At 38.9% G+C, this 23,972-nt stretch overlaps 1 protein-coding gene across 3 annotated transcripts in view; it reads left to right on the forward strand.

Annotated features, from left to right (window-relative positions):
• The window catches only part of shroom2b (shroom family member 2b), a 42,787-nt gene that overhangs the window by 8,255 nt on the left and 10,560 nt on the right, over positions 1–23,972 (forward strand). The window contains exons 1-4 of one of the 3 annotated variants that reach the window (XM_036586415.1): positions 16,640–18,037; positions 19,958–20,059; positions 21,146–21,274; positions 21,400–23,719. In XM_036586415.1, coding sequence (XP_036442308.1) covers positions 19,962–20,059; positions 21,146–21,274; positions 21,400–23,719 — 2,547 coding nt within the window. In that variant the 5' untranslated portion in view covers positions 16,640–18,037; positions 19,958–19,961. Of the gene's footprint in view, positions 1–5,428; positions 5,578–16,639; positions 18,038–19,202; positions 20,060–21,145; positions 21,275–21,399; positions 23,720–23,972 lie in introns of those variants that run through there. The other 2 variants (XM_036586413.1, XM_036586414.1) reach the window with 2 other exon arrangements.

Raw genomic sequence — 23,972 nt, forward strand, 5'->3', positions numbered from 1 at the left:
AACCTTAACTTTGACTCTAAGTCTTAACACTGCGAGGTAGTTGTTTACTCCAGGCTGATTCTTTCTTACTGCTAGAAAGTTACTTTCCCTTTCAGAGGTCATGATAAGTAGGGTTGCACGATGTATTGGACTGTCGTTTTCGATGCTTTCAATTTTTGGGCTTTAGCCTGAATGCCCATCACTATGTGTGTCATTTTTTCTATTTTCTATGTAATAAATAAAGCATTTTTAAGATTTTTGAGCAGAAAAGTGCTGTGTTTTTTTGTCCTTATCCACCATATTATTCTGTACCAAGAAGTGTCATCATTATTTTTCGGTGAATCTTCGGAGCACCCAAGATATTTTGTTTGGTAACTTTCAATTTCAAAGCTCTACTATGTAAGTTTTGGGGATTTGGAGACCTCTCTGGTGGACATGTGTAATTGCACACAATGGCCCATATTCACAAAGCTTCTCCAAGTAGGAGAGCTGATCTAGGACCTGTTCCTGTCAGTAAAGTCATAGTAAATAAGAGAGGAATCTGATCCTAGATCAGCACTCCTACACTGAGAAGCTTTGTAAAACTGGTCCACTGCGCGGAAGAACGTTTTCGTAATGTTGGTTGTGATTCAGACCCCTTCCCTGAGTGGATGAATCTAATGAGAATGAGCACGTAGAAAGAGTATTCAAAGAGAACTCAAAACTTGGTGAATAATGTCTCTGGAGTATGTAAGTGAATTATCTACTGTTGTCATCAGTTTAATACTGATTTTTGCGTAGTAAGAAGTTGACGTTGTAATCTACCTGTAGCTGAGTCCAGTGTTTGTGGAGGGCCGAGGGCCAAAATACAAAACCTTATACAAATAAAGTAGATAGATAGGTTTCGAACTGAGTTTTTCCAAAATTAATCTTAGAACGTTACACTATATTTTGTTACTAAAATACTTAAATAATACTTAAAGTAGGAAAATTAGAATGTAAAAATGATCATATTTAGTATAAAATTATGTTTATGTTTGTTGTCTTACTGGGTGAGAGGGTGGGGCTAGGGTAACTTTTCAACTTTGGCCCACACATTGGGCAGCCCTGATTTAGATACTTGTTTATAGATAACATTTGAAGAGTTTCATATTGCTAAAAATATATACAGGCAGTGTAGAGCTGTCACTGTCAATTATATTAGTAATTTAGTAATCTACCTATTATTATGGTAATCAGTAAGAAACCATGCATAGCCTTTCAAAGATTCTAAAATACTAGAGCAATTTAGAAAATTAGGGTTTTAGCTTTGTAAAATATACTTAGTGCTCAGTTACCTGTTCATTGTGCACATTTTCGAATACTGAATCAGTGTTTTAGTATTTGTAGCATTTCATCACAGCAAAACAGAGAAAATATACAGGCTAACAATTTAGCCATTTATGTTTAAACAGGGCTGTAAAATGTGCTTGTATTTGGAAATTAGTAAGTGTATTATTTTACACTTTCCTACTATGAAAAATGAAGGCCTCAACATGAATGTGTTAAGGATGTGACTGAAAAGGCAGAAATAGTGTAGCTGCCCTAACTCTAGCTGATGGTAGCTATGTACAGAAACAACCTTGTCTCTGACAAAGTAACCTGTTGGGATAACCTTATGTACAAGATGACGAGTCCTCATCAGCATCCAGCTTTGTATCAGTGAGCTGTTATATTAGCGTTAGCTCATCTGAAGAGGCAGCCTCTGTTACTCATCCAACTTGAAAACATACTGATTTTGTTCGGCTATTTTTAAATAATAAACAGTTTTTCTCTCCTCCTAACACCAGTGCTTTCATCTGACTACAGCCCTGTACTAATTTTGTTCTTTTTGTTGTTTGTCCTTCCCTGTGGTCAGCTGTTCATTAACACCTATGGGTACTTGAATGTCAAACTTAGTTGGAGTACACAATAAATGTGCATATCGCTGTTTTCAGAAGAAAACCAAATGGTAACTTTACAGGAGAAGGAAAAAACCTACTTTACTTGAAATGTAAGTCAATGGAACCACACTTTTTTCCAAGTCATTTTGGGTCATTTCTTTTAGTCCATTCATCGTGAAATTTACATACAATGTAAAGGATAACAGGCATTTTCAAATTATGTCAAAAACTAAAAAAACGTCAAAATTGGAGGTACAAGGTTTTCTTCCAACAACAGCGAAATACATGGGTGTGTCTCTCAGGCAGTTAATTAAGTTCAACTGAGTATTTGTGACAGTCCAGTCCACAGTTTAAACGATTAACAAATTATTGTCAGTATTTTCGAATTCTGATATTGTAACAACACTAATAAGGTGTAATACATCTGGCTGAGCAGCAGCTTTGAGAAACCTCACCATAAAAAGGCCTTGATGGCCCAGTGGCCGCAGCTCTTTCCTCGCAGGAGATCATGTATTGGGGAACATGGCCTCTGCTCAGTCTAGAGTTTCAGCCTCTTGAATTTTTAACTGTCACACTCAGGTTGCCTTTCTTTTGTCTGAGAGAGGAAGGAATATATCAAGCCGTTGTTGGTAGCTGATAGGTCGTCATTCCTGATACCGTTTCAGTATGCTTGGCTTTGTTTTCACAGCTCGCTATGCTAGCTTAAAACAGAGAGCATTGTTTATCTCGCTAGTGCAACCTCTAAAATGTACAGTACATTCCTCCTTTATCTTTCCCATCAGTTCTTTGGTGGCGGCAGTGCTGGACTTGCCTTGAGGCCCCTGTGGCCCCTCATGTGCTTACATGAGTGTGAATAATTTGGAGTACCTTGTTATTTATTATGGTAAGTGAATGGTGAATTTGTCTATCAGCCATTAGCCTGCTTACTTAAGCGATGATACAGCAGTTCTGGCCTTGACACCCTCATCGCTGCCATCTGCTAAACTGAAGCTGTAGTTTATTTTCCTTCTCAGATGGTTCCATGTGGAATAAGGGCTGCAGGCTTGTTATCATTGCTGTGGTTAGGATTAAATAAAGCTTTTTTTGGAAATGTTTTGACTGTGATGACTACTCACAGTTGTATCAGCGCTGACCAGACCTTCCCACCGGACATCTGTCAGCAAAAGCTGCTTGTTCTCACACATGGCTGCTGCGGAGTAAGAAAAATTCAAACTGAGGAACTGAGGAAAACAAGGATGGCAGCAGTGGAGATTGTGCAACCACATGAGCTTATCTTCTGAACTTGATAGTGTGTCCATAGCTATCTAACCATAGCAGTGTATCCACTGGCCAGGCTCAGGGTGTCTATTTTGCTCTCTTCACAACAATTATGTTGATTTACAAGTAAATAACGTGGGCAGTATTAATATTAGAATAGTACAAAGTATCGAACGTCCAGTCCTGTCATTTGGCATCGTTATTGCCTTAAAGCAAGAAGGGCCTGGCTTCGATTCTCCGGCCTGGCAACCTTCCTTCAGCGTCCTTTCTGTGTGGAGTTTGTATGTTCTCCCAATGTCTGCATGAGTTTCCTCTGGGTGCTCCGGTTTCCTTGCACAGTCCAAAGACATGCAGTCTTTGTCCATAGGTGTGAATGCAAATGTGTGTGTGTCTGCCCTGTGATGGATTGGCAACCCATCCAGGGTGATACTACACCTGGTATCGGAACCTAATAAAAATTCTGATATCATGACTCTCCAAAAGTGTAATAGTGCACTTTTCTGAGATTGTGAGAATCATCAGAACGCTGAATAGTTGTATGTAACAAAGAAGGCAGATCTAGACTAGAAGGGGAAAGTTCTTGAACGAACTTTAAGTTGCCTCGACAAAGCCATTGCTATGTTCTCCAAGATGGTTGCTAAGGTTTTTCTAGGCCATTGCTATGGTATCCCAGGTGAATGCTATGGTGTTGCTAGTAAATTGCTGTGGAATCCCAATTGGTTGCCCATAGAGGAGCTAAGATTAGTGGTCCTAATTTAAAAACCACAACCCATTAAAACAGTATAAAAAAGGATAGAATAATAAAATGAAGAACAGTAAGTAACTTAACTAGAGCCCAACTGATGTGAAAATTTTGTAGCCGATGCTGATAATGATTTCAGGGGGTTAAAAACTGATAATATCAGCTAAACTCATTTTGTATTTTTTATTTTATTTATTTTTTATTTATTTAATTTAATTTTAGGCTCATGTTTATGTTAACAGGGCTTCATTAACAGAAACTCACAGTTTTAAATAATATAAATATAGCACTACAGGTGGATAGTCTTTGTGGCTTTGGTTTCTGTTAATTACTTTTTATTTTTCACTAGTTATCTTTATAAATAAATGTTTATTGTGTTACTTCTTATTCTCGTGCCTGAGGTTCGGCTTGGATAAATTTGACATATTCGTGTTATTCCAACCATGATGGCCCTCAGATTTCCTAGTTCAGCCTATATTACTTTCATTCAAGCCCATGGGCAGATTTTTTTGGGAGGGGCATGGGCTTAATGCAAACAAGGGCAACATAAAGGTTAATTTAATTGAATTTAATTTACAGCATATCATAGATGCTCAAGAAGAATGTGTAGTGTTAAGAGTTATGAGCCCCACAGAGCCTAACATAATCCCTGTTACAATAACGCAACCTTGGTTAAGTGTGTTATTAGTACCCTTACCTGCCATTTATTTAGTGATTAAAATAATCTTTCTTAAAGAGATTATCAGAGCTTTATTGGTGGAATGTCCAGCACTGTCATGAAGCATGCAGTATTAAAGTTACTGAGATAAAAGCTCTATAGATACTGACACTGCACCAGATGGGGTGCTCAAGAGCAGTGAAGCTCTTGGAACCTAAGCTGCACTACAAACTCCACTCAGCAAGGCTGAGCTGAACCTCATTGAAACTAACGAACGATTGGCATTCAAAACACGGTTTTCTTATGCTGACCAGGAGTGCAGTTGTGCAGTTTCTGAGGGCCAAATGTGTAGAGGCACAAGCCCCCTCCTCCTGAGGTTCCTGAGTTTGAATCCCAGCAATGCCACAACCAAAAATGTTGGTAATTATTGACATGCTTATGTGCAATATTTTCACCCAGACTGATAAAACTGAGGGCCTTTATTATCAGCTGGTTTAACAGCCAGCCAGAATATTGCTCGGTCTCTAATTTAGACCAGTTAGAGAGCCTGTAAACAACAGTAAGCAGTTACTATACACTGGTTGTACTGCATAGTGATCGGTAGCTGATTAGAGGTCAGCCCTTCAATAACCAGACCAAACTATTTACAAAGAAACAAATGCTGTTGAATTTCATCCATTCCAACTAGTTCACATACCTCAGGAAAAAAATATTACGATACATATTTTTTATTGTGGAAATACCTTGATTATCATTATTTTTGTCATATTGCTCACCAGTAATTACAAATGAAAAAAATCTGGCTTATGCTGTTCTGTCACAGGCCAGACTTATTGCAAAACCAATTGTAATACCAGGGCTTTGTGTATGTGTGTGCTTGCGTGTGAGCAGGTGGAGGAGGGAAGCCGTGCAGCGTCAGCGCAGCTCCAGGTGGGTGATGAGATTGTCAGTATTAACGCAGTTCCCCTGAGTGGCTACAGACAGGAGGCCATCTGCCTGGTGAAGAGCTCCTACAGGACACTGGAGCTGGGACTGAAACGGTAGGCCTTGTTGCTCAGACACTGGGGGGCCGGGTCTTTTACACTAGAGAGTTTAAGCTCCCATCACAAACATTTTAGCTAATGATGCACAGCAGCTATGAGGCTAGTGTAGCTAACAAGTACAACCAATTATCCACTACTGCAGTTTTTTTAATGACAGAATTTCAATATCAAACATTTAACATAATGTCATTTTAAATATTATAACACTTGATTATTTATATATACATTATATTATTGAAACATAAAATGTTAATGTTTAGAATTTCAAACATAACCAGAACGAGAATACAGCACTGAATACGTAGCTCTGGGCTTCACATGCAGTGGAACTGAAAATGAATAACTACAGCCCTGTGCTGTTTGCTCAGGGGTCTTTTCAAAAGGGGTCTTTGAAACCCAACAACTTACACTATCACTTGGAGACTACACATATTGAATAGATATCTAAACCTGTCAAATTGAGCCAGAACACTTTAGCTTTCCTCTCCTTAGTATGTCGTCCAGCTCTTGATAGCTGCCAAATCAGCCTTCTCACCAGCATATTCGCTGATCACTTAAATCCGCGGAAGCTTTTGTGGTCGTTTATGTGGGCTGCAAGTTGCAAAAGTTTGGGAACCCCAGATACGGAGAAAGTACTCTTTTATTCTCTTTATTCTGGTTTATATAAGTTTTCAGTTACCTCAAATGGAGACATCACACTTGGCTGATCTCGACAACAGTTTCAGCATCCACCTTATTAGACAAGACTGAGACCAAATGGCCGAGACGAGACCGAGACCGCTTGTTTGTGGTCCTGAGTACTACCACACTATCATTCTGAACCACATACTCTCTAGTCGCTATAGATTATAGACTTGCTTATGTGTTTTCTGACACTGTATGACATACTGATATCTGTAAAAATGAATAAAAGTATGTTGCGTGAAAAACAGCCATCTTAAAGGCTGAATTGTGTCCAATTATTGTCATTTTTTGTAGATAACTACATTAGAAACCTGTAAGCAAGTCTGTTTGTGATTACTTAACAGATTAAGGTGATGCTAATAGTCTAGTGGTTGGGTATTAGTTTCCATAACTGTTAGCTACATTAGCCTCATAGCTCACAGCAAGACAAGCTTCAAATACCAAACGTATTTTTTTCTGATCAAGTACATTGAAAATTTAGAAAGGAGAATAAACTGAAACAAACTGCAAAAAACGACGCATCACTTTGCTGTATGTCTTGAACACACAAGCTTTACATACAGACCTCATAAACATACTAGTTTGTTTCTGGTCTTGCAATCTAAATTCTTCCAAGCCTGATAGTGTGTGCATAGCTATTACTCTTGAGATTGCTTTGGCGCACCACAAACTAGGCTGAGGTTCAAAATGGAGGCAGCTTTGGTTAGAACTGATCATTACTGAGCCGCAGCGGACCAGCCTCGTTTTCTGTTTCTGCTGTACAGTAAAAAGCCTGTGTTTAAATACTATGTGTGAACTCCATTATATGCTTATATATGGCTGTTTTACAAAATGAAAGGGGGATCATAACTGCATGTTTAAAATAACGTTTATTTGGAAATGTCTAAGATGACTTCTGATGTTGAGACTCGGGAATGTTACAATGGACTGCTTTTAGGCCAGGGCCGAGGCAGGGGAATTTTACTGTTATTTACGGAATTCTGCATAATTCAGTGATTGAGACAGTAAAAAGTCATCCAGAGTGGTTTGATGTGAAATGTGAAATGGTTCACTGTAGAGAAACTTACTGAGATCTCTTCACAGTGATGGTGATAGGAACCAGGGGTCACAATGTCCACAAAGCAAATGTAGCTATTTAATTTGCTATCCTAAACCAGCAGTGGCTCTACACGTGAGTTTTTATATGTAAAGTTTATGATGGTAAAATAGTCATAAATCTGAAAACAAAAAATCTTTGGATGTTCTGCATGTACTTCTCCCCCACGAATGAATTTTAAAATATATACGTTTGAGGCCAAAACCTTCCCAAAACTATCGTGAAAGAATGTCTCAGGCATCAGACAGTGTATTCATATCCATTTAATATGTAAACCCTGTGAAGGAGCTTTTATAGGCATTAAACTCCTCAACCATCTGATTCCTATCATTACCACAAGTAAACAGTTCTCAGCAAATTGCTCTGGAATGGAGTGTTTCACATCAAACCACTTTGAATGACGTTGTTTACACCTTAAATAGATGTAATTATGCAGAAAGTTTGGAAACTCGATGGAATTCCCATTGGAAATGTGTGATTTTGTGTGGCCTCTAAGTGAATATGTTGTGCTGATGGCCTGTAATGACAACCCAAGAGTATCTAGTAAAGATGGTATAATTGATCTATCCATGTTCAAGCAACTGCTATGTTGGACAAACTTTGGCAAAAATCCTATTCAACCTAATGAGCCGTCATAGCAGGTCCGTTTTGGTTGAAATACCTAAATTTAGGGTGCGTTATTAAGTTCTAATGATATTTATTTTGTTTGGAGTGAAAGGTCTGCTAGGATAGATCAGATGTAGTTTTTTGGTTGTGTAATCAAGCTGAGGTTAGCATGTTGGCAAATTCATTGTTGTTTCCAATGGGCCTGGTTTCAGATAGCTATATGATGGAAGTGTAGCATAGCATTTTAAACTGGATGCTCAAGAGAATCTAAACAATGATCAGACCTCACAGTCGCTACGAAAGAATGCATTAGTGGGTACAGCATGGATGGATCAATTAACCAAGTCTTGCTTAATGTTTTGGCAGCAATACATTCAGAAACTTAAGCTAATTTTACTCCTGAAACTTAAGCTGATGATAGCTTTCATACCAGACTCAATGTGTGTCACGTTGAAGAAGAGAAAAGCTGCCAAATTAGCTTTTCGGTAATTAGTACATTGAAATAACCTGCAGAGATCTTTATTTCATGTACTGATTAAGTAAAGTTTATGTAGACAACACTTTAGCGTAGGTATTAGCTATTAACGGTTTGAAAGGGGTTTTGATTGGATGGTTCCTCAGTTTTTTTCTTCATCAGTTCAACAGACTTGAGAAAGAATTTTCTCAAAATGTGTGCAATGCTTTTGCTTCAACACTGTCTGCTGTTTTGATTATGGATCTGGATTGTACAGTATAGCCTCCTATACAGTATAGCATGCAGAATACCACTAGGTGGCCTGAATGGGGTTAAAGCTGATCATCTTTTGAAGACAGTTGAGTTTGAGACATCTAGTGCGTCACCATCGTCCTGACCATTGTGCTCTTGCTGATCTGTCTGTCGCTGACCACTGTCCATTTGCCAAAGACAGCAAAAAGGTCATTGTGCTCTTCTCGTCTCCTCTGTTTGTTATGTAAGAACAAATAGTGACCATTTTAACTGTTTAACACAGAGACTTCTGCCTTTTCCATTGGAAATGGATTGTTTGATCGTCTTATGTTTCCTTTTTGGCCATAATGAAGTCAGGAAAAAATATTAGTGTGATCTAAGTTCTGTCTATATACTGTGTTGTTTTTTTTTTTTTTGACAATGCCAGGTGCCTACATTACAGGACTAATGATGATAAACTATGATGTGATCTGAAAAGCTCCCACGATATCTGACCTGACGCTTCTGACTTTTAAATTACTATTTCAGGCTTTACAGGCCTGTAGTGATGGGCATTCCGGCTCTTTTCAGCGAGTCAGATCAGTTAGCTTAGCTCATGAACAAAAGACGACTCTTTTGGCTCCAAAATGGCTCTTCATTCAGTAGCATTGTTGTTCAGTTTTCCCCAAAAGTTGTTATCTAACTATCACTTAATTATTAATAAAACTTTAGTCTCGTCCTTTTAATTAATTAACTGACGAGAAGCCCCCCTCGTTCTGGAGATCTGCGCAAGCACAGTAGCCAGAACAGGCTGAAAAATCACATATTTTGTGTGTTATTCGAGCCACATGCTATTTATCATATTTGATCAGTTATTTCAAATATGTATTTGAACTGTTAATATGGCTTTTGGTTTCAGTTTTGTAGTTCTCTCCTCATTCAAAGAGATAGGAGCCTGGTTCTTGTATGAAAATAACTGTCCGGCAGTGTTGCCAAGATGGCCGTCGAGTGGACAGACTTTACTATAACGACTTTGATATTGCTACTGCTTTCAGTTTCAAACATCTTAGTGCTGCTTTAAGTTACACTAAATGTTAAGAACATTTTTCCTTCTGAAAAAAATAAATATACAAGTGTACAAAGAAAAGCAAAGCATCAGAAACTGTTTGCTCTGTTAGTGTTTTACACTGTAGGCGTTTTAAGCTGCGAGTCCTGATTTTACAATGTCGCTACGGAAAAGGTCTAGTTGATGCTGCTAGCTAGTGGATGACACCATTATTTAGCAAAGTGGAACAAAAGGGCCTCATTATTGTGTTCGAGTGCACGCCGTCACACAAAGAGGCTTGAGGGGCTGCTATTGTCCGACAGCACCGCGGCCTCATCCCGCCGGCCTTTGTCTGGATTCCAGCGCCGCAGCTTCAGGGCCTTGAAGCCGGCGTCAGGCTGAAGACAGCTGGTGGGCAGCTTTCTCCAGAGGCTTCACCCCAGTGCTAGAGATAGGACTGTTTCTGTTTTTATTTTACAGATCTGAAAATCCAGTAATAATCGTTACATATTCTAATAACTGAAATTAGTCTTTTTAAAACGTCACGTTAAATGTTAATGGCTTCTGCTACAGTGTCCTTGCAAAACACGCTGGGTAATACTTTGATATTTATTACAGTTTTAGTCAGTTTTGTGATATTAAGAAATACAAGCAGCTCAACAAAAAGAATATCAAAATACAAAACTGTCCAAAACTTAAACCTATATTTTCAACCAAGTTTGTTGCAGATGTGTATGAAATAATTCTAATATGCTACTCCTGTTCAAATGAACTGGTTTCACATAATTAGTAGGTATAAATACAAATTAAGCATTATTAAATGTGTAGGAATGAGGAATGATGAAGTAGAACCATAAAGGGTTCTAAAATGACTGAAAAAGCTGTAGAGCACCGAGAATGAATGTTGTATTAATGAATACAGTGTACTTTGTATATAGTTCTTGTTTACAGAATTCTTAAAATGTTTAATAAAACCTCAGAAAATATGTTTTGGCAAATAATTTGTAATACTTAAATCTACATTGTATTAATTAAGGTATAAAATTACAAAAATCATTGAAATTGAAAGTGATTCCAAGCTTTAGGATGGTACTGTAATAACTGTGGGGAAAGTGACCAATTCTTTTGAAATATTTTAAAAATTTTAACAATACCAAGATAATACTGATAACTGAGGTCAGTTCAGTCAGTCATGTCTTGACAGGAAAGTTATATATTGTCCCATCTCTGCTCTGCAGACTCTGTGCAGAGTCTAATAAGGAGCTTCTGGAGTGGCTTTTGGACTGACATGAGGAACAGATGTGTTTGTACTGTGTACATCTGGGTCTTACCTGTGTAGCACTGTCTGATTGGTTTATTCATGTCCCAGTTTAGCTACTGTTTTGTGAATTTGTGTTTATATAATCTGGTAATCACAGTTGAACACAGTTCCTGTTATTGTCTCCACCATTAGAATCAGTTGGCAGCCTTTTCCAGCATAAATACTTCAGTGTGATTACTGGTAATCTCATGGCAAGATCCCAAAGCTGCCTGCTGTAGACCCTCCCTTACTGGATGAGTTGGGCCATCTAGTGGCAAGAAGTTGATGTTGTAGTTTTAATATCTTTTTATAGCACAATCTACTGTTGCATATAAAGAGAAGACATAGCAATGGAGACCTGCTCTACTTTTATTACTGAGGTTAATAATTTTGAAAAAGTCTGAATAGATTGACAGCACTGTGGAAAAGTCAGAGACCACCCTTCACTTGCTTAACGTCCAGTCAGAATGGACATTAAGTACAAGTTATTCATTTTTCAGGAGATATTTCTGAGGAGGTAAGGAGATATAAGATAATCCACTTGTATAAAGAAGGGGAAAGTCCAATGAAAATAAAAGTTCTAAAAACGTTCCAAAACTGGAGTTTAAAGAATTTATAAAACAGTAATTCCCAATCCCACTCTACTATTTGCTCTTCACATTTTTGTGTTTTCCCTACTCTACACACCTGACCCAGCTAACAAGGTACTTGTTAATTAGCTAACATATTATATTAGGTGTGTTCTTAGCGACAATGCACAAAAATGTGGATTGGGAATAAAAGATACAGAGAAAATGAGACTCCTAACAACCCTGGAAGGCCTGGTAGATACCAAAACTGTCCCCATCAGATAAACAGTACTTAAAGCTTTGATCTTTGAGAGAGAGGAGAAAATCAAGCTGCTTCAGATCTGAAAAAATCAACAGGTGCTTCTGTCCATCCTTCCACTGTGAGAAGACAACTCAGCGCTATGGGTCTGAAAGGATGTGTAGCTATCAAGAAACCCTTAGAAAGGAAATTGGAAGAAAGTAGGTATCTGAGATGTGAAGTAAAATTTTATGGAGTCTAAATTTTTAATCATATTTATGGGTTGTGAGAAGCAGAAAATGTAACTTCTAAAACTGAACTTTGGAGGTGAAAAAATATCCCTGCAGGTTTCTTTAAAAAATGTAAGCAGGTCTCTCTGATGCTCTGTATGTCTGATGCTCATTTTTGCTTATAAGCTAATGTGATTTAAGCATTTTACAAAACTATCCTGTAGATCACTTCAACTAGTTTACATTTCTACCAAATTTAAAGAATAGAATTGTAAGAATAGAATAAAATCGAATATATTACTAGTTATAGAATGAAATAATTAAATAGCAGTTCTGAGCTGTGTACAAACAGTGGATCTGTTTTTCAGACACAGATGTTTAATCGTGCTGTTCAGCAATAGGGATGAAAGTATATTCACTTACTACACTTATTAACATACTACATGTCCTTATAGAGTGCTGCCAGGCCACTGCTGCCTTAGTGCAATCCTATTACAAACCGCAAAGCTGGTCAAACCTAAGTGTAGTGGACAGCAAAGAAAACTCCAAAGTATGGCAGCATAAAATTGCGTTTTTAGTGGTTTGCTTATGTATTTTGTATGTACTATGTAAAGGGAAAGTGGCAGTTATTTCTTTGTGTCTTTAAGCTACAGGACTGTAAGCAGCAATGAAAATGTCTTGGGGTAATCCCCCCCGTCCTGTTAGAGAAATGGATGATGCCATTGCCTAGGTGAGCTCATTCGGCTCGTGGGATTGGCTGTGTTGTGTGAGCTCATTGTTTTGGTGGGCACTAAACTCTCCTCAGTGCTCTGCTGTGTAGGCTACATTATGGCGTTCCCTGGAGAGGACTACACCCCCGCTTCACTCACCTGATCAGGTATTTCCTTGAAAGGATTTCATTACTTGCTTGATGCAGTGGAAGCTTCACAAAACAGGTTATTTTTTCTGAATGGGGATCAAATATTAGAACTTAAGCATTTCTTGCTTATCTGTTGGGGTTACAGACTAACAGTGGGCAGTATGATGATGTTGACCGGTTATCTTAATAAATTATGCCACTCACAATATGCTGTTCTGAGCATATCATCAATACTGAAAAGAGACTGACCAACTGCATCTTTCAAAGACAGCATAATTAGTGCTGTTTCACTGGATTTAGTGCATGCAGTGTGTGAATCTCAGAAAAAACATAATTGTATTCATAGTTGTTGATAGTATTTTTAAATGTGGTACCACTGTTTTTTATATATTTCATCATCAAAACACAGAAAACAAAAATGAAATATTAAGTATGTTAAGTATCAAGAAAATACTTTAAGTATTATGATATATTTTTGCCATATCGCCCAAGAGATTAAAATAAGTTCAGTCCTCTACAGAGAACACACTTAGACACACTTTACAGCTGAATTACTGTTTATTTTTGCAATTTTACATATTGGGCCTGTGCAAAAGTTATGGTACATTTCAGATTTTATATTTTACTTGTTTCCAAGGTGTTAAACTCAGCACATAAAAGGAAATTGTGCACGAAAGTTGTGCACTATTTAAGTCTGTTCCCTCTACAGAATGTGTTAACTTACTTTCACTCAGAAAATCAACAAAACATCATTTAAAAGGGGGTATTTAAAAGTAAGCTTACTAGAGCTTATGGCTAAAGAAAGCTAAAGGAAGTGATGGCAGAGTGCACAGAATGTAAGGAATGCGTAATTGTAGAATATCAGCGGAAATGACATTGCTCATGTCAACATCTCCAGGATATTATGCTTAACTAATTTATGCTTTACTTTATTAATTATAGCATTTTCCCTAAAATTGAACTCTTGACAGAAGTTTTGGCCTTACATTTTTGCGGCACATAGCAGTGGATGGAGTTGCTGTGGTGTTTTTTTGTTCTGCTGCTTTGGATCACTGTTCTGGCTGTCCTTATCCGCCTTGGCACCTGTTGCATCACGAGACGAGGAGATGAGTAGTAGTGGGGATTCACGTCCACAGGATTTGAGAAGCTGCCAGATTTAGACACTGCTGTGGTGCTGCTGTGCTGAGGGACGGAAGCTCTGCACTGTTCACCATACTGCATTTGTTAGTTGGAGGCAAGTTGGCTATTGGTGGAAACTTAATTTTTATGCTAATGCTGTCACATTCTTGTGAGGTTGTTGTGGTAAGGGTTAGATGAGAGAAGTTAAATCAGCTTGGAAGGAAAACTGTAAATGTCACTGTCGCTCCTTGTAGTCTTGTCTTATTAAAAGTACTGTTTATTTGCCTTAATTATGGAGATGTTCCCCACTAAGGGGGCTCGTATGATTTAAGACGAGAATACTAAAGATTTATTGAGTCTGATTTAGTTTTTAAGTGTTTTTTGTTTTCTTTATTTGTGAAATATTAGCTAAAAGTATGCACAAAAATACTTTACGTGGCTTTCCATGGTGTGTAGAACTGCTTTCCATTTCAGGTTTGTAAAGGCTTGTAAAACTGCAAGCCAGTCAGTGACATCAGATCCTCAGGTTTCATGTGAGCTGAAAATATTAAGCATAAAATTGGTAATGCAGCAGATTCATTCAAGTAGTTAAAAAACAGAAATTCCAGGCGAGTTATAAGATTCTTAATTATCTGTTTATAACAGACTGATAACAATACCTAACAATACTGGTGTCTGCCATCTGTATTGTTTACTCTGTCTATTAGATTTGCCCAGTAGACGTCCAGTTTCCTCAGCTTTAGCAGTTCTGATGTAATGGGCTAATTTCTTTTACACAGTTTATTTAGCATGGTGCAGAGCTCTGTTACATAGTCAAATGATATTTTCTATTGAGCATCATAACTGTGCTGTCAGTTAAAGTAAAACCATCCACAACATTGTGGTGTTGGGCGTTTGGAAGTCTCTGTGAATGTTATTGCAGTGCGTGTGCTCTATGGTAAGGCGAATATTAGGCCTGTTGTGAGAATGGTGTGAAAAGTCTCTTTGGTTGGTGTGCAGTGGGCTCTGGCAGGGTCTAGGGTCCCCTGTTATCAGTAAGCCTGCTTGTGATTATGGTGGCAATTTCTTTTGTGTTCAGTCTGTCTGACTCTATTCAGCAAATCGCCCAGGCTCATGGCTGACCTCTGCCCCGCACAGAGGCTGCTGAGGCTCCCAGCACCTGGTGACTCAGTTAATGAAGAATTTAACCAGTGGTTGTTTTATTTATCTCCCGTTGAGCTAGCCATGCTCCGCCCACCAGTGCACTCTTTTGTAGCAGCTGGACAAGCTTATGATATTGTTGCTATCATTGCCTTGTATCACCAAAATGATCATTTTAAATGGACATTAATGGAACTAATTTTGTTTCCAAGTAATTTTGGACCATTTTTATTGCTCTAGTCATTTCTATTACGTTTTCAAATTATGCTAAAGAAAAAATAAAGAATTGCAGATGATTTGTCCAGAGAGCGATGGTAGGGATATTTAGAGTGCATTGTTACTTTCAAATTATATTTTAAAATTAATTATTTTTGTTGAGTAATTAAGCTAACATTAGCATTGTCACAAATTTGTTGTTGTTTCCAGCCTACCTAGTTTGAATGAGCTACAACACCATAGTCCAACTGTTGAAACTTTTTGAAGTTTGCCCAACCTAGCAACAGTTGATGGAGGCGTCTGTGAGCGGATCATAGAGGAGTACTTATTGTAAAATTTGAGGAAATGAAGGATTTAAGCGCCAAGTAGGGGGTTCCCCATTCGCCCTGTCATCGGAAGATCATGAGTTTGATTCTTGGCAATGCCACAGCGAGAAGGCGTCTGTCCTTGCCCTCTGTGGATGGATAGGATGGTCCTCCCTCTTCCCCACTCAGTGTGATCGTAGCCAATGTGGGCACCCTACCCACCCCTCCCACCCTCCTAGCATTGTATGATCAGGGAGACCGAGCAGGTAGAATTGGCAAACCTCAACTGGGGAGAAAAGGCCAATAAGAGAAGTGCAGGATGAACACCATTTGAGTTTTAAACTGCCTTCTGTTTATATGTTGGAGAAACACTGGAGAAAACAATTTCTCATAAATTAGGTCAATAATGTAATCAATAAATTCTAAGAATGTGGCCCAGTTTCTGTTCTAATGCCACATAACACTAGAAAGTAGATTTAGATTGTTGTGTGGGCCTCTGTATTAGATCTTTTGTTTATTTATTCATTATTTCTGTTTTTAATACCTTCACAACAAAAAAACTGTAGTAATACAGTAAGAAACTAAGATTTGTATTAATTAATACAAATTAAGTAATTAATACATTAATTACATATTTTAGCTTAACACTGCACTGCAAAAAATAGTATCTTGTCAAGTGAAATTATCTCAATTCTATATATATGTATATAGATTGTTTTAAGTAATTTTATCAAGAAAAATTATCTCACTATATTGGCAGATAAGCTGATAATTGCTGGTTTTAAGCTATAAAAAAAATATCTGGCAATATAGTTAGATAAATTTATTTAATAAAATCACATTAAAAACAAGTACTAATATTGGGAAAATATTTTAGTTAAAAAATCTTAAAATAAACTTAGAATGATCTCAACAGGAGGAATATTAGATTTACTGACTAGATTCAAGATACTTTTACCTGACAAGACACCATTTTTTGGTAGTGTGGTTGGGCTTATCTGAAATAATGTAGTGCACAAATAACTACAGCTTCACAGAATTATGTGTAGAAGCAAACAAAGCTGTCGAGTGTGAAAATGGGGGCAAAAACACTGTGGAGGCTAGTATAAATGCTCATAATGACAGTTTGAACTTATAGAATGATAGAATGATCTTAGCAAGCTTTTTAAGGAATATTCTAAAAACAGCAATCAACACATTGACACACCATTCTAGTTTACTGGTCACTGAAAGAGTAAAAAATGGGCTATATTGTTGTTGGCTTCAGTCACTAAAGACACAGTAGATCACCCTCGAGTACCATTAGGTCCATGTTGATCAAATAGCCAAAAACTGTAAAACTGTAACCTTCAGTATTGGACTGATGGCCAGTGTAAAATGTTATATAGGGATCCTATAGAAACTTTTATTACTGCGCTTTTTTAAGGATAAGGGACGTTTAACTTTTTCCTAGTGGGACCTAGGATGGTACCAGCCTTTACATAAATTTGGCCATGTGCACCCCCATTCTGTTGTTTAATTAAATATCAACTACAAAAATATTAACTTTCACTTCTGATGTCTTACACATAGTTTTGTGTTGAAGGCTCTTTCAGCCAAGGAGCTTCAGCGTAGACGGTTCAATGCTGAACCTGTTATTGTCAACACAGATATGTACAGTTTCTGTTCTTACTAAATAAGTTCAGTTAATAGGTCACATAAACACGGGATTACAGTGTGGCGTAAGAGAGTGTAATCTTCATATGACTCATACAGGACATTTACTAAGACTCTGTCTTTACGCAGAACTCTACAGACATCCTGCTATTAGATGAACCTTTAGTCACTTGTTGCATGCGGGAGGCCTACTTCTGTATCCCCACCATTGTTTATGAGCCAATAGCCAATCAGAGAAGCAGATTATGGCTGTTGTTATGACTGGACACAGCATACCCTCCCTGTTGCTAGAGCTAAATCTTCATAATCCCCCAAGGAAATCTCCTATTGACTAGGACACATACCATCAGCCACCCACTCAGTATTGGAGGATGGTACAGGGGTGTTCGGCCTGGGTGGAGCCTTGCTTTTTTTGAGTGTGTGGGAGGAGGGTGAGGGGTGGGGGTTGATGGTCTATTGGTCAGGCTGCATTTGTCTTGAGTTATTGTCCTGAGTGTGGGGAGGCCCTGGTGTAAATGCCTTAAGATTCCTGGCTCCAGGAGGCTCCATTGTGTTCATGCACTTCTTTGAAAGCGTGAGAGGAATGCACTGGCTGGGAAATACGCATCTAAATCACCTTCAGCTAATTCTGATCCTTTATTTTGTAGAAAAGTAGAGAAACTTAAGAAAATAATAATGTATCTATTTTTCTTTTTACCACAAAGAACAGGTGAGTGGGGTGTTTTGCAATAGTTTTTACTTTTTATACCAGTTAGCATTGATTTTATTTATTGCCATGCCTATTGTTTTCATAAGAGAAAGCTACTGTTTATGTTAGGTTTTCTGTTGGAAGTTTGCATTGCTTTGTGTTTGAATTGTCGCTAAGGATGCACAATATTATCATAATCTTACTGGTATCAGCAAATAATTGACTAAAACGTAACTGGCAATTACATTTGACCAGTATTTAAAACGAATATGTTTATTGTACTAAGAAAGAGCAGAACATCTAAACAGTGCTGGGCTACTGCACTAAAATGTCTGCATTTTATTAATTCTCTCCATAAATAAATCTGTTTCTCCATAATGCCACAATTTAACTAAATTTTTGATGCATCATCAGTGGCAGATATGTGCATGAAAGAATATTGAATATTGACCCAAATTCCCATATGGGTGCATCCCTGGTACAAAATACTGCAGTGCATTATCATTAAACATCTTTACACTGAACATATTAAGGTAAACCAGGAAACAAGAGACATTTAACATTAATGGCAAACTGTAAGTTTAAAGTCTTCCACCTTAGTTGATCTCCTTTGTAAAACATGCCTTTATTATTGCTAAAAAGCATCTGATAGATGTCCTTCCTCTCAGTATCTGTCTGAGCAGTTTCAATTTGCATTTGTATAGTGGCCTAAAACCAAAACTAGCCCAGAAACTTACTTCACTGGCTAAACTGTTGCTAAGTGACATATTTGGCACCTCTTGAATAAGTTGGTTTGTGTTTTAGAAGTTAGGGAATGCTAGGAGAATATACAATCATATGCAAATGTTTGGATGCAGCAGCTCAGATTGCATGTTTTGTTGATTTTCTAAGTGAAAATAAGTTAACACATCCTTAAATATGCTATTTTCTGCACGTTTCAAGTTCAAGTTTCAATTTATTTGCTGAATTGAACATATTGTGGCAAAACATAACATATTAAGTGTGCCATTACTTTTGCACAGGCCACATTTAGTTATTTTTTCACAATGTTAAATTCAGCAAATGAAGAGTAATTGTGCATTCAAATGTGCAGAAGTTTGTTCTCTGTTGATGATGTGTTAGCCTACTTTCACTTAGAAAATCAATAAATACAAATAAATTGACTAGGATGCCCAAATTTTGTACACGATTCTATGTCACCCACATGTTTACAGTAACTGTACTGCATCATGTGATTGTAATATTTAATAAAGACTACTTCTATGCTAGTTATTCAATTAAGTGTTGAAATTTTAGTAATAGTATTTTCTAGACAGACAACAGCTTGGGCAGAATGAGTAACTCATGTTGTTACAGATTTAAAAGGCTAATCTCCCATTGAACGCATGCAGTCTCTGTAGCACCATGACCATATGGTGGCTTGATCTGACCTTTGTAGATCTCAAGGCATAGTGTTAGCCCAGGATCTGTGTACTGTACAAGTGGCATCTTTGAGTGACTTAGTTGGCGACTCTGTAAATACAGCATTAAAGGATTTCCTTGAACAACAAACAGTCTCTTGATATTTGCCTGTATGAATAACACCCTTTCAGACATGTTTGTCTGCTTTTAATTGTGTTTTCATGAGGGTTTTTGAACGTAAACAAGGTGACAGAGGTGTCAGACCTCAGGTAGCCTTCTGGTTTAGCCTGGAGATGTTGTTTTGTTTATACACTAAGTGTATAAACTAGGAATGCCTCGATACCGATACTAATATCAGGCAGATATCATGCTCATTTACTCATACTCGTATTCACTGATAACTGTTGCTACAGGTTTTTGGATCTGGCCAAACATCTCTATACGCTTTTATCATCAGGTATTTTAGGAGATTAGACAAAATGTTGAAAAGTGCACCTGATTGAGCAGTTTTTGTGTCCCCTCCTCCTTCATGCTGTACAGGAAGATGAAAATGGTGGATTTTGTAACACAAACAATGCCTGCAGAGAGTGACATACACGTGGCCAGGAGCTTTCTAACGAAGATTTTGCGAAGTTCTATGAGGTATTGTGCAACAGTTGGCCGCTTGTCAGTCCTTCCAGCAATCCCCTGTCCCATGATTCTGTACCACATACTGTTTCCTGTCCTGCTACACTCCAGCATCACCTGGTGTCTTAGCCGTGCTGTGCTTAGCTGTTATGTTCACGTGCATTCAAGGGATTGCTCATTAAATCTGTTTGCCATGCTGTCATTTTCATTGGTTCCTTGTGGTAATCCATATGGTGATTGGTATTTCTAACAACGATTAGTTCAAATGATCAGTTTTCTGTAAAGAGACAGTGCTATGTTAAGATTGTTTAATGATTGTGCCTAAAATAGGGTTTAATTGTGATCTTTGTCTTGCATGCTTCTCAGGAAGAATCGATTCAAAGGGTATGTATGTTGCAAATTGAAGTGTTTTCAGTAATTGTCTTGGACTATATTATTTCCAAGGTACCTCTCATATTTTTACTAGGGCTGCATGATAAATTGTATAGGCTTGAACTCTGCTCTCTGCTCCACATACAAAGCAAATCATTTCACCAAAACATATACATGCACAGCTAAAAATATCCTCAATCCTGAGCTACTAGGCTTCAGAAATGATGATTTCTAACTTAAAGTGTGGTGTTTAAAATGTGTGAAGCATTAATGGCTACTTTCACAACAAATGGCTGTACAGGCCTGTATAAATGAGAATATATTTATTCATTGTTTGTAGCCTTTAAACAGCAACTAATATTTAATTTTTTTTTGCACATTTGAATCGTGCTTTAATAACTGTATTTTTTGTTGCTGGCTTAAAGGGGAGTTATCTAAGTTAGTTTTTCTATGTACACAGCAAAAAAGAGTCTCTGTACTTGCAGCACATCTAGTCAGAGGCACACTATTTCAATAATAATTAACTGCTTTGATATTGTCATTGTGAAATCCATCAGCTTTATTGAACATCACATTTTATGTCCATATCATGCCCTGATCTGTACTCAAACATGCACCTGCTGGTAGAACATGGGGTCAGGAAAGTTTTTTTTCCCCAGTCTACTGGGAACAGTGCTTCATACAGTGCTTCATAACTTTTCAAACCACTGTTTTGTGTTTACCCTTCAGGAGGCATGAACCTTTTTGCAGACCCCACTCTTGGCACTCTTCCAAAGTGTCTGAAAATCCCTCAGACGTCCCTGAGACTGAATCCACTGCTGTGCTCGAACCTATCTGGCAGACAAAGTATGATGCAGGGTGAGGTTACAGAAATTCCTACCAAACACCTTTTGTTAATCAATCACTGTTGCTCATTGCTAAAATGAAAAGGTGTTGAATTATCTCAGTATATAAAACTAAAGTATTGCCATCTCTTTTTCCAGTACATCCTCAAATGACTTCACCAACTGTTGGGGCCAGACAAATCTACGACAGGTGTCCTGCAAGTTCAGCTCAGTGGGAAATATGGAAAGCCTAGAGCGCTCCTCTAGCAAGCCTCAGGGTGCAACAGACCACTCGGTGGCTGGGAAGGGTGTCTGTAAGCACGACTATAGCACACCTGACCAGAGTTTGTCGAGAAGTGGTGCTGCCCCCACAGACTGTATGTTTTATCGGGGCAGCCCAAGTGAACGCCACAGGTACCTACAGATTCCTATGAGCAATGGAGGTCGGGTCAGCCCTAAGATAGATGACCAGACTGGTTCCAGATTCTGCTCCTCAGGGAGGCCGAATCTTAACCCTGTTTGGCATGTTCCAGAGAAGTCTTCAGCCACCCACTCTCCACCACCACCTCTGCCACCCCTACGCAGCGACAGTTTTGCAGCAACTAAGATTCATGAAAAGGGATTAGTGATCCCATACCCACAAGGACCTCCTGCATATCCCCATCAGAAATCCCACAGCAGAGGTACAGAGAGACAGTTTGATGATTACCATGTCAGAGAAAGAGGACCTGAATCACGATGTAGCTACAACCCACCGTCTAAGAAGGATTTTCTCCGTGTATACCTTTCTCCTGAGGACTACAACCCAAATCAGCTGAATCCAAACAAGCTTGTTTCCCTATCTAGCACTGATGTGAGACAAGGCCAAAACCCATTTGCCTGTCAGCCTCAACATCAGCGGCAGCACAGCGATGAGGGCCCCTTCTACCTGCATCCCAGGAACATATCGGCACCCAAGACGCAGACTGTCGGCACCTATTACCGCAGTCTACAGCATCTACCCACCAATGCAGGAGCCCAGAACCAAGCTAGAAGCTCCACGGCATCTCTGTCTAGCACAGCTCCAGACAACAACCCTGATGGAATGGCACATTTCCGATACTATTGCATCACTGCCCAGCAGCCTACACAGGAGGTGCCAGAAGGAAGAGTGGAGGACGGATGGAGGCCAGAATCTGAGATGACCCAGGCTGTTAGCGATTGGAACCCAGCAAATACTCAAAAGGCCATAAAAACTAAGTACCCTCCACCTTACCTGCAGGCATCTGAGAACAAAAACTCTAATGGGTACTGCAAACAGACGGTCAGCCCTCCAGCATCAGAAGTTACCTCTCCAGGACAAGGTCCTGTGATTGTGAAGTTTGGCTCAGGGGAGAAAGAGAAGGAAAATCAATGGAAGAAAGATGTAGGAACTGCTGAGAACCTTCAAAGCAAGCACTCACTGAACCACCAGGCAGAGCAGAGAAATCCTGCCACCACAGCACACCGAAATACCCCAAAGGATCCTTGGATCTCCAAGAACGAACATAAGATCTGTCCACAGAAGACCCCATTGTTGCATTCTCTAGCTCAGGAGAGCAAGATGATGGCTGACAATACTATGGGGACAGCCAATGGAGGCACCCAGCAAGAGACACTTGATCCTTCAAGTGGCAAGCAGGGAAGGAGAAGTGACCGTTATGCCACCACCTTGCGTAACGAGATCCAAGAGAAGAGAGCCCAGCTTCAGAAGAGCCGAAGTGCTGCCACCTTAAGTTGTCCTGGTGAGACTGAGGAGGACGCTGGTATCTGGAAGTCCACAGAAACTTCAACGTCATCATCAGATGGGTCATTTACAAACACCTACAAGGACAACCTAAAAGAGGCTCAAGCTAGGGTTCTACAGGCCACATCATTTAAGAGGAGAGACCTTGAGCTTCCAGGGAATGAAGCTTCTACAATTCAATCATCTACAAAAGCAGATTCTAATAATGGCCAAATCACTCGTATTGGAAGCCGAAAACGGTTCCCCATGGACAAGAAAATACATTCCTTCTCAGAGCCTGACAAGATTAATGAAGTGGGGGTGGAGGAAAAAGGCCAAGCAGCTATTGGTTCTTTTGTAGATAGATGCAAGTTCTTTGAAGGAGCTTCTAGACCCACGTTCTCCAGACCTATCCCAAAGAAGTCTAACCTCAGCCCCAGTGAAGACGTCAGTGGAGGGAAAAACAGTTTTATAGGTGAAAATGATCGAAAGTCCTTCTCCAGACATCATTTTGGGACAAGTAAAGCGACCGCAGCTGAGGAGCAACAGCGGCTGGGAACTTTTGCAGAATATGAGGCAACATGGAATTTGCAGAGGAAGTCAACAGAAGGAAGAACATCCAGCAGGTATCGCTCAGCAGAGAACATTTTGGATTCGGGGATAGAGGAACGCAACAGCTCTGTTTGTATTCATGAAAGGTCCAGATCTTCTCCTTCAGCAGACTTCCATGAGGGAGTAAGTTCTTTACACATCTGTTATATTGTCCAAGGCGTTTGGTCCATTATCCAGTGAACCTTACGTGTTGGGCTCATGTTGAGTTCTTTTGCTTTATGTAATTTGTTACTGTACTGCAGACAATTTCGGTGATGATAAGACAATGATGATGATAGGTGGTACCATTTCAGTAGTGAAAAAAGCTGAACAATTGCAGCATCAGTTAATCATGGTCTTTGTACTCCAGACTCCCTGCTCTTAATAGTTATGACTG

Source organism: Colossoma macropomum, unplaced genomic scaffold, assembly GCF_904425465.1.
Source record: "Colossoma macropomum unplaced genomic scaffold, Colossoma_macropomum, whole genome shotgun sequence".
In the NCBI taxonomy this organism is placed as follows: Eukaryota; Metazoa; Chordata; class Actinopteri; order Characiformes; family Serrasalmidae; genus Colossoma; species Colossoma macropomum.